Below are 14,254 nucleotides of genomic sequence, written 5' to 3' on the forward strand. Positions count from 1 at the left end.
GCACTGCTGGCTCAGACACACAGCTCATGAAGGCTTTTAAGGTACTTTAAAACCCTTAGCGCCTGCTACACTCATGTCTGATGTTCATTGCAAACGAATGATGAATCCGCTTAGAAACCATAGAAAAAAGGACGGCTCCTACTAACTGCAGAACTTGCCTGGTAGTCATCACATTTTTAAGTTTTCTTCAGTATGAAAGTAATCCAGTAGTGGTTGTTTGTACATACATTGGTACATTGCAAAAAGCAAATTCTGCATACTTTTAATGGTGCCAATTTGCCAAACATGTCAACAAATACAGGCTATAAAAAAAGTGGGGCGCAGCTGCTTTGATTAAAGCCCCCTGAGCTAAGATAATGAAATGCACTGGCATAGTAATTCACAAAAAGCATTGTGTGGACGTGTTTACGTTGAATTAATCTTAAAGTAAATTCTATAGGCTTATACACGCTTGTAAAGTAATGTGTTGCCATTAAGTTTAATGAAAAAAGCTGCTGAGCCGGTAGCCTGTCGCAGCGATTAGCATGTTGCTTTAGAATCCAGCATGGGTCAGGTCACTTTCAGCAGCAGGGTTAGTGGTTAACGCGGAGTAGGCAGCTTGGTTAGCCTGCTGGGTAAAAGGAACTAAGATACTTCCAAATGTGTGTGCGTGCATGTGTGTGTGTACTGTATGGGTGGGTGGGTATTACTTTGATGCTATGGCCAAGACAGGATAGAGACCAAGAGCCAAAGACAAGAGACCGGTAGAGCAACTCGCAATGAGACTGAGCAGCCATCTGTCCCTCAGAGCTTTACAGCATGAAGCACTGAGAAGCCACCCACTCAAACACACACACACACACACACACACACACACACACACACACACACACACACTATACACAATCTCCCAACACATTTAGCTGATGGAGCCAGTGCATTTATAGAGTAGCATGTTTGCTTCAACACTTTCTGAGTCTCTAGAATTGCACGCTGCTCTAAATCCTACTCTGAACATAAGCATCCCTCCATCCATGGATGAATGAATGAATGAAAGATTGACTGGATACATTTGACATAATACTATTAATGTCCTATATTTGGTTTGGTAGTAGATTGCCAAATTTGGTATCATCCAAAGTAGAGCATCTGCTGTGTTGACGCGTTACAGCTGTTTTCATCTGCACCAAAGAAAAGGGATTGTCGGGGGATGGGTGGAGGATGGATTTGCGCACCAGAAGCTGGTTGTGGAAAGGACTCAACCCGCCAGTGGTTCAAAGAAAATCTAATTATTTTTTTTTAATTCTCTTTCACTTTCCCGTGTCTCACAGCTAAGGAGCCATGCAAGTGTTTGTTTAACGGGTGTGATGACTGATTTTAGAGCAAATGCGAGGACTGCCTCCACAAAGTGTGAACAGCATATTCTGATCATCATGACGAAAATGCCCACAGGGTCCAAATACAGTTTCTCAGCAGACAAACTAGTTCACACCAATACGTACAATCCTGCCATAAAACTGTTGGAGCAGCATGGATGTGTAGAAGTAATGACGCTCTGTGGATTGATAGTGTTTTTAGAGGGTTCAGTTCAACGCTTTGCATCAGGAGCCAAACTGAAATATCAAACGTCTAACTTTATTCTCTTTTCTTTTTACAAGGATGTGCGTGTTTTCACTCGTGACATGAGCATGATGGCATGAACTATAATTAGTGCATGTGAGTGTCTACAGATGTTCATATTTCATAAATTATTCATTCTCCAGTGTGAATATGTTACGTTTTAGCTGCATGAAACCGGTTGTGGGTAAGATTACTCCTTATTGTTTTCTAGGCAATTTTAACCATTGATCATTTTTCTGTCAATCAACTAATTGATTAAGGGACTAATTGTTCCTTTTATACCACATACATATACACTCACAATCATACAAACATACTGTATACATATATATATATATATGTATATATATGCACAGTGCAGCACACAGAATGCAAACGAAGAAAATCTGGGCGATAAACAAACACCAGATGCCTTCTATTCTGATCTACAGAGTACAGCCAAATACAAAGATAGCCCTTCAAAATCCTTAGAATACACTGCAGACCAAAGAGAAAATGCACACACACACACACACACACACACACACACACACACACACACACACACACACACACACACACACACACACACACACACACACACAGGCCTATAAACGTTTAAACACAGAGCATCATGTGAAAACAAGAGCCATCTCAGACTGCTGGATGGGGGTTGCAGTACATTTCCTTCGCTGTGATACAAAGGTATTTGTGCTATTAATAGTACAACAAAGATTGAATGTTCTTTTTTTTAAGAATGTGCGTGTTGCATGAAGCCTGGGAGAACAAATGACCAATTGAAAAATGAAACACGGGGAAAGGTCAGAAGTCGTAAGCAGGACTGAAGCTTTTCTGCTCTTTTGAAACGACAAAGACGGATATTAGAATGAAACTGCTACGGTTACTTTAGAAGGTAATTTTTAATTTTCCACTGTAACCTTTAAGCAAAGCTGAGGCATTTTGTTGTTATTGCGTGTAACCTTTACATCTCGCCTACAGCACTGTTCATCTTCTTTATGGTAGCCAGTTCTGCTGTTATGGATTACTGTTAGATCACTGACTGACTGCCATCTCTCTCTATCTCTCTCTCTCTCTCTCTCTCTCCTTCTCACACTCCCTCTCTTTGTCCCTTTGCTTCTCTCTGTGTGTGTGTACTGCAGTGTAGGCAGAGACTTGTCTCGTCTAATTACTTTGAAAATGATGTGATCATTCACCACAGAGAATCTCTGATGACGTCTGACAAAACAAAAAGAAAAGTTTGTCAGGTGGGAAACTGAAATCGCACTGCAGTCGAGCTAAAGGTCTACTGACTGCGAGGTCAAGTTGAGATTTGTGTAGAAGTACAGCACCAGTGTATCTTTTAAATAAGCACAATTCAGAGCAAATAAGAGCCGTCAGTTTGTGCCCACATGAGCTACGGTATGTTAGCTTACCCTGATAGAAAGCTAAAAAGATTGCAGAACTTGGTTTCTTATTTTGGAGCTGTCTCCGCCCATAGAGGAGGGCCTACTAAAACATTATGAAACAAAAATCATATATTTTAAGTCATTTGGTGGATGGTAGAAATATGTTTGGTGGCAGACAAAGGAAAATAAGTATTTTTAAGACTAATTTAGTAATAGAATAAATCGCAAGCAGTAGTAACTGAATACTGTCAAACACCTCAAACACATCAAGAACCAAAAACACACGGACATGCTCTAAACACCAGACCACAGATACATCTGTAATGTGTCTCCAACCCTTCTACCATCACCACCCCCAGAGGACCGCCCATTTACAAGTGCCACACCCCTAATGAAATGTGTCTCTGAACAGACTCTGTCTCTCGGGCTCAGAGCGTACTGTATGTTTGTGTGTGTGTGCACACGTGACAGCGTCACAGCGCTGCAGCCTCCAGCGCATCAACAGCGCATGTTCTGAAGGCATCTTGGTATCCACCCCCATGACTGACGACTCCCGTGCTTATTGGGGCTTTGTTGCCGTGGCAGCGTCTCATTATGTAAATGATGTCTCCCTGATGAGAAGGAGGCAGGCGCAGCCGCGATGTTCACTGCTTCAGACTGTGTAAAATTGGCTTCAGGGACCTGTGGAGGATCGTTGCTATATTTAGCACTCATCTTAACAATGTCTTTATTCCCCATTCTTTCTCACGTTTAACACTTGCATCATCAGTTTCACACGGGGAGTGCTACAATTTGACTTAAAGGAAACACACAAACGCACATAAAGGCACATTTCATTTGACATTTATTGCTTCATATACTGTCATTTAAGCCTGTCGCCATATTATCTGAATTCCTTTTATCTTCTTCTCCCTGTTGAATATGCCGCTCTGAATGTATTAACCTTCCGTCCATCCTGTGTCCTCATCAATGCTGGTATTAATGGCTTTCTGCTATATATCATTTTTCATATTCCAACTCAAGAGAAGCCGATACTAAGTGCCTCGGTCATTCCAGACATTAAACATGGCCCAAAGATGTGAATCTATACACAACGTATATACGACTTGGCAGCGGGTGCAGTTATTTATGTATATATGTAATATTCATAAGTATTTCAGCTGTCTTGCGTCTATCTTCATTATAGATCTAATATATGCTTAGTTTGTGTTGACACCTGGAAGCTCTTCCTTCCTGTATCCTGAGCCTTCACTCTGTGTCCATACCTTCATTCTAATGGAAAAGCTATTTTGAGTGAGTGACCCAGAGGTCAATATGGTCAATATCATTAACCTCCAGAGTGCACGCAGCTTGGAGAAGATAGGGGGTCAGACCCTAATTAATGAGCACTGATTGCTTACTCTACCTGAGGCTTCCAACTCCTACAGTAACTACTTCTTCTCAGCCTCCCAACTCAGCAGGTTACACAGCAATGCTAAAGCTTAACTCCTATGCAAATTACTTTCATATGCAACTGTTTGGCATTAGCAACAACATTTTGCAAATGCTTTTCAGTTAGAAACTCCTGTAAATGTGGCATGTTGGTATAGTTGAGATTTTGCAACTAAACCCACTTGGCAAAGGTTGGAAAAGCATCGTGGTCCTGGTTAAAATACTACATCGCTGGCTAACATCTCCATTCCCACAAAACCTCATTTCTAATACAAAGTAGTGTCATTTGAGTCTAAGACTTCTTTGACTGACTGTCTTCTTTGCTTTCTCCACGGTGAGACCTGTCGAGGTGGAACGCTGATGCACGTGAGGCCCTGTTTGTAACTTGCTTGTGAAACGAGCTGCAGGATTGGGGAAGAGCAAGAAGCAGGTAATCCTGTTAACTGTTCTCTGCATGTTTTCCGAGGACAGACGGTGATTTGCCGTTCCGACGTCTTCCTGGTGAATCATTGCTACAGAGACTACAGCCTGGCTCAAAGTGAAGAAACTGCCAATTACTAATCTGCATTCTGCTCAAGCCAGAGGAAATCATTTGCCCTTAGCATCAGCACCACGGAGGCCTTCTGGCCAGGCAGATGCTCTCTCTCAGGCCTGCTCCGTTCCAGCCTGTAGCTCCTGTTTATTACCACTGGTCTTATCGCCTCCCTTTCTTACCTCGCCTTAATCCCCTTTTATCATTTTCACCAACTTTAATTAGTTCATGTCCAGAGCAGCCATTAATCCTGAGCTTGATTTAAAACACAGAATCCAGCAGGCCATACAACCTTTGTACACGACTTGACTTTGCTCACAAATATTGCACCGGTGACGCTCCGGCCAGAAAACGCCCCTCTCTTCCATCTTTACCTCGACACTACGGAGCTTCTGTCTCACCATGGCTCTGTGTTCTGCACTTAATTAGTCTCGCCTGTAGCAAACATGACATGTACTTGACATCTGTGGCGTGCAGCTTCAGTAGAAATGCATGCAGCACATACTGTACACAATCTAAATGTGAACTCAGGCAGGTGTGCATTCTCACAGACAAATGAGTCAGTGCTGCCACATGCTCCGTTGAACAGATGAGATCTTTCCTTCATCTCGGAGGGGCTAAAAGCATTTGATATGCGTTGAGCCCATTAGCACTCAGAGCTGGATTGTCACACGCCTGGCAAAGGTTTGGGGACGAATTGATTCAGCTTGCCATTTGACATCTCCTCTATGCGAGTGTAAGAGAGGAAACGGGACGACATCATTAAAGTGTGATCTCTTCAGAGCAGCGGTGGAAAGCAGACCAGATAAAGATATACGGTACTTAGAGACATTTTCTGCTGATGTCATCTTTGTTCAATTAAGCAGATAATCAACTGGGAAAGCGGTCGTGTCCACCGCTTCCTCATCCCTGCACCAGATGAAGACTGCTAACCCCAGTTAGGCTTCTAGGTATTAACATATATGGGAATCTGTTAGTATGTCCCATAAAGCTGATGTCAGTGTAAAGCCTTTTGTGACATAGTTTTGAATGTGCTGGGAAAAACCAAGTCATTCCCACGCTGAAATATTTCAGTGTTCCAGCTCTGTGGAGAGACATTTATTTTTATCGGGGCAGTTTGACACACATAACCACAATTACAAGGGATTATCTTTTAGATGGGATTAACTACTGTAGCAGAGTGCATTTCTGAAAGTAAAATGGCAGTCAAAACCAAACCACAGGTAGTGTGTTCATTCCACACCTGAGCGCTGACCTGCACCATCATTTTAGATGAAAGAATTCAAGTGTAGAAATGACATTCTCATCATCAGACATGGGCCACAGGTAGTGTAAGTCTGAAGCAGACCGATAAGAGAGGAAATCATTTTTATTACAGTGCCAAGTCAGTGTTTAGCTGCAATGAAATCCACTTCAACACTGAGCAACTGACACTAAATCTCTGAAATGTATTGTTGAAAGAAAACACAACAATTTCTAAAATATGTTTTGTGCATCAGTTTTTTACATCAAGAGTTTTGTCATGGCATTAATGTCCCTCACAGCTATAGTCTCACTAATACACATAACCACATCTGCAGCTGTGTCTGTATGTACTGTATTCCCGTATTTGCGAAAGAGCAGTGAGATTCGGCGGAGAGCCAGATGTTTTAACATTCATGGCCATTTTGTTAACGAGGATTAAAAGCCTTCAGTTCCTCTGAGTGACAATATTTAGAGAGGAAGCCAGATGATATGAGCAACTTAATGTCTACCGAGAGGAGTATTAGCACATCGGGAAATGACGAGAATAAAAAAAAGAAAGATGACTGAGGAAGAGAAAACGCTACGCAGGGTAACGGTGACGTGTTTGCACTGGTTCCGTGGCATGGCAAATTAAAACAGAGGCAGGCATGTGATGTCCCAGTAGGCACTGATACATGCAGCTCTGTGGATTACCAGACTAATGCACCAGAAGAGTCAGGTATTTAGAGATTGTAAGGGCAGAACACTCCTGGCAGTGATGACGTAAAGCCAGAGTGTGATTCCATGTCAAAGTCAAGAGACATTAATAGGATAAAAAAATGTGTTTTGTGTGAACATGTCAGACGATATGTATTTCACCGCTTATTGATCAATAACTGACCACTTCAAACTTCAACCAACTCCTCTGATGTGGTTGGCACACTTAAAAGAACAAAACTTTTTTTTTTCCAAAGAAACAAATTGTACAAAATCCAACAGAACCAGAAGAACCAGTCACAGGCCCCGCCCCCCCCCCCCCGTGCCACTCAGAAACCTGAAGTGACAGAGGGATTTAAGACCGGGGCTCTCAACATTCCCAAACAGCGATCAGCGTGCAAGTCAGCGATGGAGAGTGGCAGATCTCTGATGCGAAGCGAGCCAGCTTCCTCCGGGCAGTGTGGCCGGATCTGCGTCACTACCAGGAAAGCATCTGACAGGAGACAGCTCCACCACCCTGACACCACGACGACTTCCAGAATAACATGTCCTCACAATCCCTAGTGTTTACTTGTGACTTGTGATGTTTTTGTTGAATTGAGTAAAATATTAAAAGTATTTTAATTAAGTACATATATATATATATATATATATATATATATATATATATATATATATATATATATATATATATATATATATACATATAGTAAGACTGTTAGTGAGTCAAATCTAAAGAGAACATACCACTGCTTAGTTTGTGCTTCCATCGCTTTTGCATCAGGGAATCATGATATACTCTGTTAAAATGGTTTTATGTGACAAGTAGCAGTCCAAAATGTTCACTGTTTGGATTGTACAGTCACTAAGAAGGATATAAATGAAAAAAGGCTGAACTGAATTTTGTAATAGTATCTTAGAGAAAAAAAATAATAATTTTAAGCTGACCCTGTCAAAAAGCAGGAAATCCTTTGAGCTTGCTGCGTTCAAGATTTATTTGCAATCATTTTCCAAACCCTGGGATTAGAATTTGAGGACCCCCCCCCCCCCCCCACTTGAAAATCTCCTAAACTATCAGCTGAGCTCACACACACCAATGTGACCGTACAAAAGACTGCTGTAACCTGTCGGTGTATGCACTGCAGGGTGTGTGCATTGACTGCTGGTCACAGCTGACAACAGAAACTTGGTAACTTTTTATTCATGCAAAAAGTTTCAATGTATTTTTTTTTAAATGATAATGATATATTTTCACACCTGCAACTTTAATTCTGCTTAACTGAAATTCCAGGCAACTACTTGAGCATGTCCACCACTGAAGATGTCTTTTAAACATTCGGTGTGAGATGTCGACTAAAGCGAATGGTGCAGATTTAGGCTACATATGAAATTGTTTCCTAATAAAAAACAATGGCCAACTCCTCCCTTGATCACGTGCTGTTCTCTGAGATCCAGCAATAAGGTCAAAATATTAAAACAACACTGTAGTGGTTTCGCCGTTGAGGTTGGAGCAGGTGTCAGGGCTGTGGAGGACTGAGCTGTCTGCATTGTGATTAATGAAGCAGCTCTCAACTCCTCTCTGGACATCTATTGATTAAGTTCTGCGGCTGGTCCTGCGCTGAATTAATCTGCCCTGCAAATATGCAAGACTTATGCCTTTTAGCTCGGCTCGGACTTGCAATTTGAGGCGGACATGAATCCACTGGCTGACACTCGCACCCTAGAGTGGAGTAGTCTATCAATGCACTGCACTGTGATGAAGTGTGAGCAGAGTGGCAGAAGTTCTTTGCTCACCTGAATGTGGCATTTATGAACTATCTGCAAGAATTGCATACGGGAAAAGTGATCATAAAACTATACAAATGGGCTTTCTTAAACTGAAACTGTTCAACGTGATCATGGCTCTTAGGTTAGATTGTATTAATGTCATGAGGCCAAACAGTTAGAGTCAAGATGTCTGCATAAAGCGATGCACAAATGCATCTATGCAGCTCTGCACAAGGGGTTCGTCTAGCAGAGTTTTCAGGCTCTTGAAAGTTGTAAAGCTGAGAGAATGTGTGCGTCACGCGTTGACACATCACTTTGTCTGCACAGTTTAGCTTCACGTGGACAGGGGGCAACTAACACAACGTGATTCACTGGTGTTGATACTTGAGCTCCGCTACACACCACCTCCCTCTGCCCCACCATGTCTCTCTCTCTGTCTCTGCATACTTTCTATTTCACATGTGCTGCAACACGACGAACTATGGCCTCTCTGACTGAGCTGCAGAGGAGAAACAGAACAGATTACTGTCACAACACTGATCTGAAGTGACAAAGTGATTCGATCCTGTACTGTGCCGTTTTAATGGCGACCAAAGATATCTTAATTCAACATAATATTATTTTAACAGAGAGGTAACTCCTAGTTTTCTTTCCATCCATCCAATTTCTATTCTGCTTGTCTTTCTTTTTCTAACGAACAACACCTTGTGTCAAAGAACCTTTCTAAATCTGCTGTTGGATTATGTTGAATCAGCTTTAGTCGGGTGTACATGTTCAGAGAGCTTGATATGTGGTAACTGAAGGTCAGGCTCATAAACAGTAGACACAAAGTTAATATAATTATGATTACATACAATAATGTGTCATTTTAGCAGCCTGGTAAATTGGCAGAGATAGCCGAGACACTCTGGATCGATACCCCAAGTTAATGAGGGTAGATGAGAGGAAATGTCGAGTCTCTCTCCAGCTCTGAATAGCAGTCAGAAGCTTCTGTCGGCCAACAGCTTGCAGAAAACTAAAACTGTGGAGATGGCAGGTGGTTCCGGCTTTAATGGACTGTTTCCTTAAAATAATTTGTGGGACAGGTGGTTGCCAACGTTGGCAGGGTCAGAACTGACCCACCCCCTCCTCCTCCCGTGCAATTCCCTGCTCTTGTGCCATTCACGCCTCTGATGGAGGACAGCTGTCAGCATGTGACCCTCTCACCGATGCAGATAATAAACTGCAGTTTAGGGTTTTTTAGTTTTTTTTGGAAGGCATCAGAGCCACCCCAGTGTTTGGCTCTCTGCTGTGCATCTATAAAACTAAACCACGCTTTGTTGAACATTCTTGGTTAGGGTGAAAGATGTTGTTTTTTTATCTCATCTAAGAGTTTTGGAGATGGTGCTGCCCTTAGGGCTTAAATGAGTCAGACATTCACACATGCCATTGATTTCCAGCGGGAGATGAGAGGCAAAGTTGCTGTGGAGGTTAATCTTGAAATCAATTCCTTTGAGCATATTTGGCCCGCTGTATTGTCAGCACGACATGCCTTTATAGCTTTATAAGTAAGTGTTTTATACATTTGTCCTGCACCACGTACAAGAAAACCTTGAATTCAATAGAAGGAGAAAGCTCTGTACCAGATTTAGCTATTTGCTAAAAATAATGTTTCTAAATGATCAGGATAGATGAGCCTGAATAAATGTTGTCATCTCTAAGATTGAGAAGTTTGGTGGAGGGGTTCTTGTGGATGCACAGTAATACATCAGGAACATAAAAAGGAAGACATCAATCAGACTTATTATGTAATGTATTATATGCATAGCTGTCTTGTATTTTTGTCATGGCCGTTGGTTGTTTTTTTATATTCCTACTGAGTGTGAGGAAATGCAGTAAATGCAATTCTGGAGGATAAAACCGCACATGGACGGTAAGTTAAATAAATGTGCAACTAAAGGAAAGTGTGTGCACACAGGCTATATTTAGAGTAGGTTACCATGACTGTATGTACCATTTATAGTAACATCAACAGGCCCACATCATCACTGGTAGCAGTGCTGCCAAAATAAGCCAATTAGGTTTATTGATTTGTTGTGAGCACCTTAAACTGAGCCGGGACCTTGACAACAAGGGGATCCAATTAAATTGCTATACTGTAAATAAACAGGAAGGCTGCAACTGGCAAGCTGCCACAGTGTAGTGTAAGTTATTATATTTCACTCAGGAACACTGTGTTTATTCATTGACCAGAGAGATAGCTCTATAAAAAGTCATGAATGCTGATTACAATAAAAGCTAAAAAAAAGACAAAGGACTACAGTCTGAGCGTTGCATATGAATTTACTGACGCAATAAAACTACGTCATTGTTAACGGCCATGTGATTCATTGTCTGATTTTTGTAATTGTTCAAGAGAGAAATGAGCACCAAGACAAAGGTGCAGTGATGTGTGTGTGCCGGTGCGTAAAGTGTCGTGCACACGCCCGGTGGAGATGGAGCGGTAACAGTGACTAGTCCCCGCCAGGTTTCTCTGGCAACCCTGTCTCCGCTCCGTGTCCATGGCAATGGCTAGGCATTTTACTTCATTTTTTTTCTGAGAGGTGATGGAAATTATATTACACACGTCATAGGTCATAAACTCAAGCTACGAGAGCGAAAAGGCTCCGCGCGTCATGATTGTACAGATGTGACGAGAATGTGCGAATCAGAATGCGGACAAAGGTGCGAGCGAGAAACACAAAGGGACATTTCAACAGGATGCCAGTGACACAATGTGATGTCACTGGCATCGTTTCAACGTTATAATGTTTACTTTTAATGTAAACATTATTTTAATTCTCAATCTGCGACCCTGTAGCCTACCGGTCTGCCCCACATTGGTTCTTAAGCTTTGCCCTTATTGTCTCTGTTTTTGACGATCACCAAGTCAATGCAAGTAAAGCATGTGATCTCAAAGCAACACATCGTGCAGCGTGTGGCCTACTGTAGCGACTGCTGAGATCTCAAACAGCAACATCCACACGCACCGTGCTGGGAATGGCAGGCTCACCATCCAGTGGCTGCTATTGTTTCCAGTCTAACCTCAAAGGGTGATTGGAGCACCGTGTTGGGGACGAATGAGTGCATGGTCGCGTTAAAACCTGTGATTTAGGGGAAAAGCAGTCAGTGCAAAGGCAAGGCTCGCCTCTTACCCTTGGAGGCATCCTTGTCTTCTTTAGGCTTCGCCACTTTTCCGCTCATAGATCCCAGTTTGGATGTGTAATTCCCGATTTAGACAAGAATCGAAATCCTTTTAATTGCTGACTGTCCTCAATGAAATCCTTACCACAGGTTCCAGGTGCTGAGATAAGGTTTCTGTGGAGAGAGAGAGAGACACATGTATCAGAAATGTTCCTGTCATAAAACAATTATAGCAGCGTTTGGTTGTTAAAGCAGGATCATATAACGAAACAATAGACCGTGGGAGGTACCCGAGAAGCAAGGTGTTATTGGATATGCATGGTAATTGGATGTCAATTGAAACGTCCAACTATTGATGATCTCTGAACACACGAACGACAAAGGTTTCAATAAACACCAAGAATCAGCCTCATGTGTGTGTGTGTGTGTGTGTGTGTGTATCTTTGCACAGCAGTGTTTGAAAACCACGCGTTAACCTACCTTATCTCCTCCACGTTTTCTGCTACATCAATGCACATTGATGAAAGGAAATGCTCCCACCACGAATCCCGTTATGTTGCATACAAAAAATCACGACCTGCTCTACTGGGACAAAGGAGAGGCGCGAAAAGCTGAGAAATTAAGCGCAGGTTTTTTTCCCAAGAGGTATTTAATCAACGTTGAAAAGGAAAAAAAATAGAGGTCAAAACATTGACAAACACACCCCGGGTGGAGAAATATCATCCAGTGTAGCTTGAGCGACCAGGTTTTCTTGTCTGAGGCTTTTCCTACTGACGAGCTGTGCTCCTCTAAACGCTCGTCAGGCAGAATCAACAGGATACACAACGTGAGAGCGCTCCCCCCGTTATAGCGCCAATTCACACCGTGGACATTTGTTTTTTTTTTACTTCTGTGGCACCGCTGAGATGAAAACGACCCCCCATTCGTAAATGCAGTCAAGTGTGTGAGCTGTGTTGCCGATGTGGTGAAGAATTAAAGCAGGAGGTTGTGCTGCATGTTGCACACCATCTTGCTGTTGCTCTCAATCAGTTGCCTTTGCAGAGCTATGCGTCATCCCATTCACATACAGCTTGCGCATTTACCTCTTATATGATCTGAGGTGATTTCTTTGACTTTATAAAATGCAGCGAGATGTCTTTTGCAAGGGATAAAAGTATAAAATAGAAAACCAGAAGATAATAGATGTTCGTGTTAAGCAATATAGATTTATTAGACGGTTTAAACGGGGAAACTTATCGAAATTGCATCAAAAGCTAAATATATACAATAATAACATGTGCATACAGTAAGTGTATAAGTCATTTGTTGCATATATAGATAGACACTGCTACTAGTGTTAAGCAAAACAAGATCACTGCAATCACTTCAACTTGATAAAAATTAACATTAAAATTGTGAAAATGAAAACTTAGTTCAGTTTGGGTATGAATCTGCACACTTAGCAGGTGCTGAAAAGTTTTCTACTGATGATGTGGGAGAGCAGATTTGGGAATATCAACCAAAAAAGGGTCCTCATCTTGTAAACACAATCAAATAAATAGAAATAACTATGTGAAAGTGGCCTAATAAATAGCTTGTTTTCAAAGTATATCAACAGATTATCTGATACCACTGACCAGGTAGCAGAGGAATGTACCTGTTTCAAAAAGTTGACACACATTCTGGCCCAATCAAAATAGCAAAACAAGACAATACAAGACAGGTTCTCCCATCATTTATTTTGACACAATTAAGGACTATATATTCCATAATATTACGCAGGTGTGCAATGGAAAGAAGCAACAATCAGTTATCAGTGTTTGGTCATCGGGCCACTCGGGTCGGTTCACCCAAATTACAACTGTCAGACTTTCTTTTTTAGTCTTTCTTGTATCCCACCATACAAAATGTTTTGGGTTTTATTTGCCTGTCTGACTCCAAAGATTAGTGTCGTCCTCCCTGTACAATGGAAGTGCATTTAAATTCATTTGTGAGCTTTGAAAAGTCAACACAAATATGTTTTTTTTTTTCCAGAAACAATGTTCTGTTTGCCATGGATTATCTATAGACCTCACTGTAAACTGTTTTATTGGAAATAAGAAATAGTTTTTTCTTACCTTACCTAAAAGCTACACCTCATCCTTCAATTTCAATCGCATCGAGCCATCCAGGTCCAAGTGGTGAGAAAGCAGAAAATCAATTGTCTCTAGAATAATTCTAATTCTGAGTTTTAATTCGTGTCAACTGTCATCCAGAAGCCGTAGTGCAATCCCAGTCTGATGTTTGTAGGCTTTGTGTCTCATCTCTTGGCCCTGCAGGTCTGTTAGCACTCAGTGGCAGCAGAGAAAAGGGACCTGCAGGTTGAGGGTTACAAGATCTATACAGTTGCTATTTTTAGAAGAAACAAGACTCCTTTCAAACTTTCTTCGCACGCTCAAATCTTCCCGAGACGTCTAAG

The 14,254-nt window shown here is 41.7% G+C and overlaps 1 protein-coding gene across 4 annotated transcripts in view; it reads right to left on the reverse strand.

The window, feature by feature from the left end:
* The window catches only part of fgf13a (fibroblast growth factor 13a), an 86,280-nt gene extending 72,155 nt beyond the window's left edge, over positions 1-14,125 (reverse strand). For 2 of the 4 annotated variants that reach the window (XM_029441205.1, XM_029441200.1), the window contains exons 1-2: positions 13,914-14,125; positions 11,829-11,991 (exon numbers count right to left, since the gene is read on the reverse strand). In XM_029441205.1, coding sequence (XP_029297065.1) covers positions 11,829-11,877 — 49 coding nt within the window. In that variant the 5' untranslated portion in view covers positions 11,878-11,991; positions 13,914-14,125. Of the gene's footprint in view, positions 1-11,828; positions 11,992-12,297; positions 12,765-13,913 lie in introns of those variants that run through there. The other 2 variants (XM_029441201.1, XM_029441202.1) reach the window with 2 other exon arrangements.
* Between the last annotated feature and the right edge of the window lie 129 nt (positions 14,126-14,254).

Source organism: Cottoperca gobio, chromosome 10 (assembly GCF_900634415.1).
Source record: "Cottoperca gobio chromosome 10, fCotGob3.1, whole genome shotgun sequence".
NCBI classification, from domain to species: Eukaryota; Metazoa; Chordata; class Actinopteri; order Perciformes; family Bovichtidae; genus Cottoperca; species Cottoperca gobio.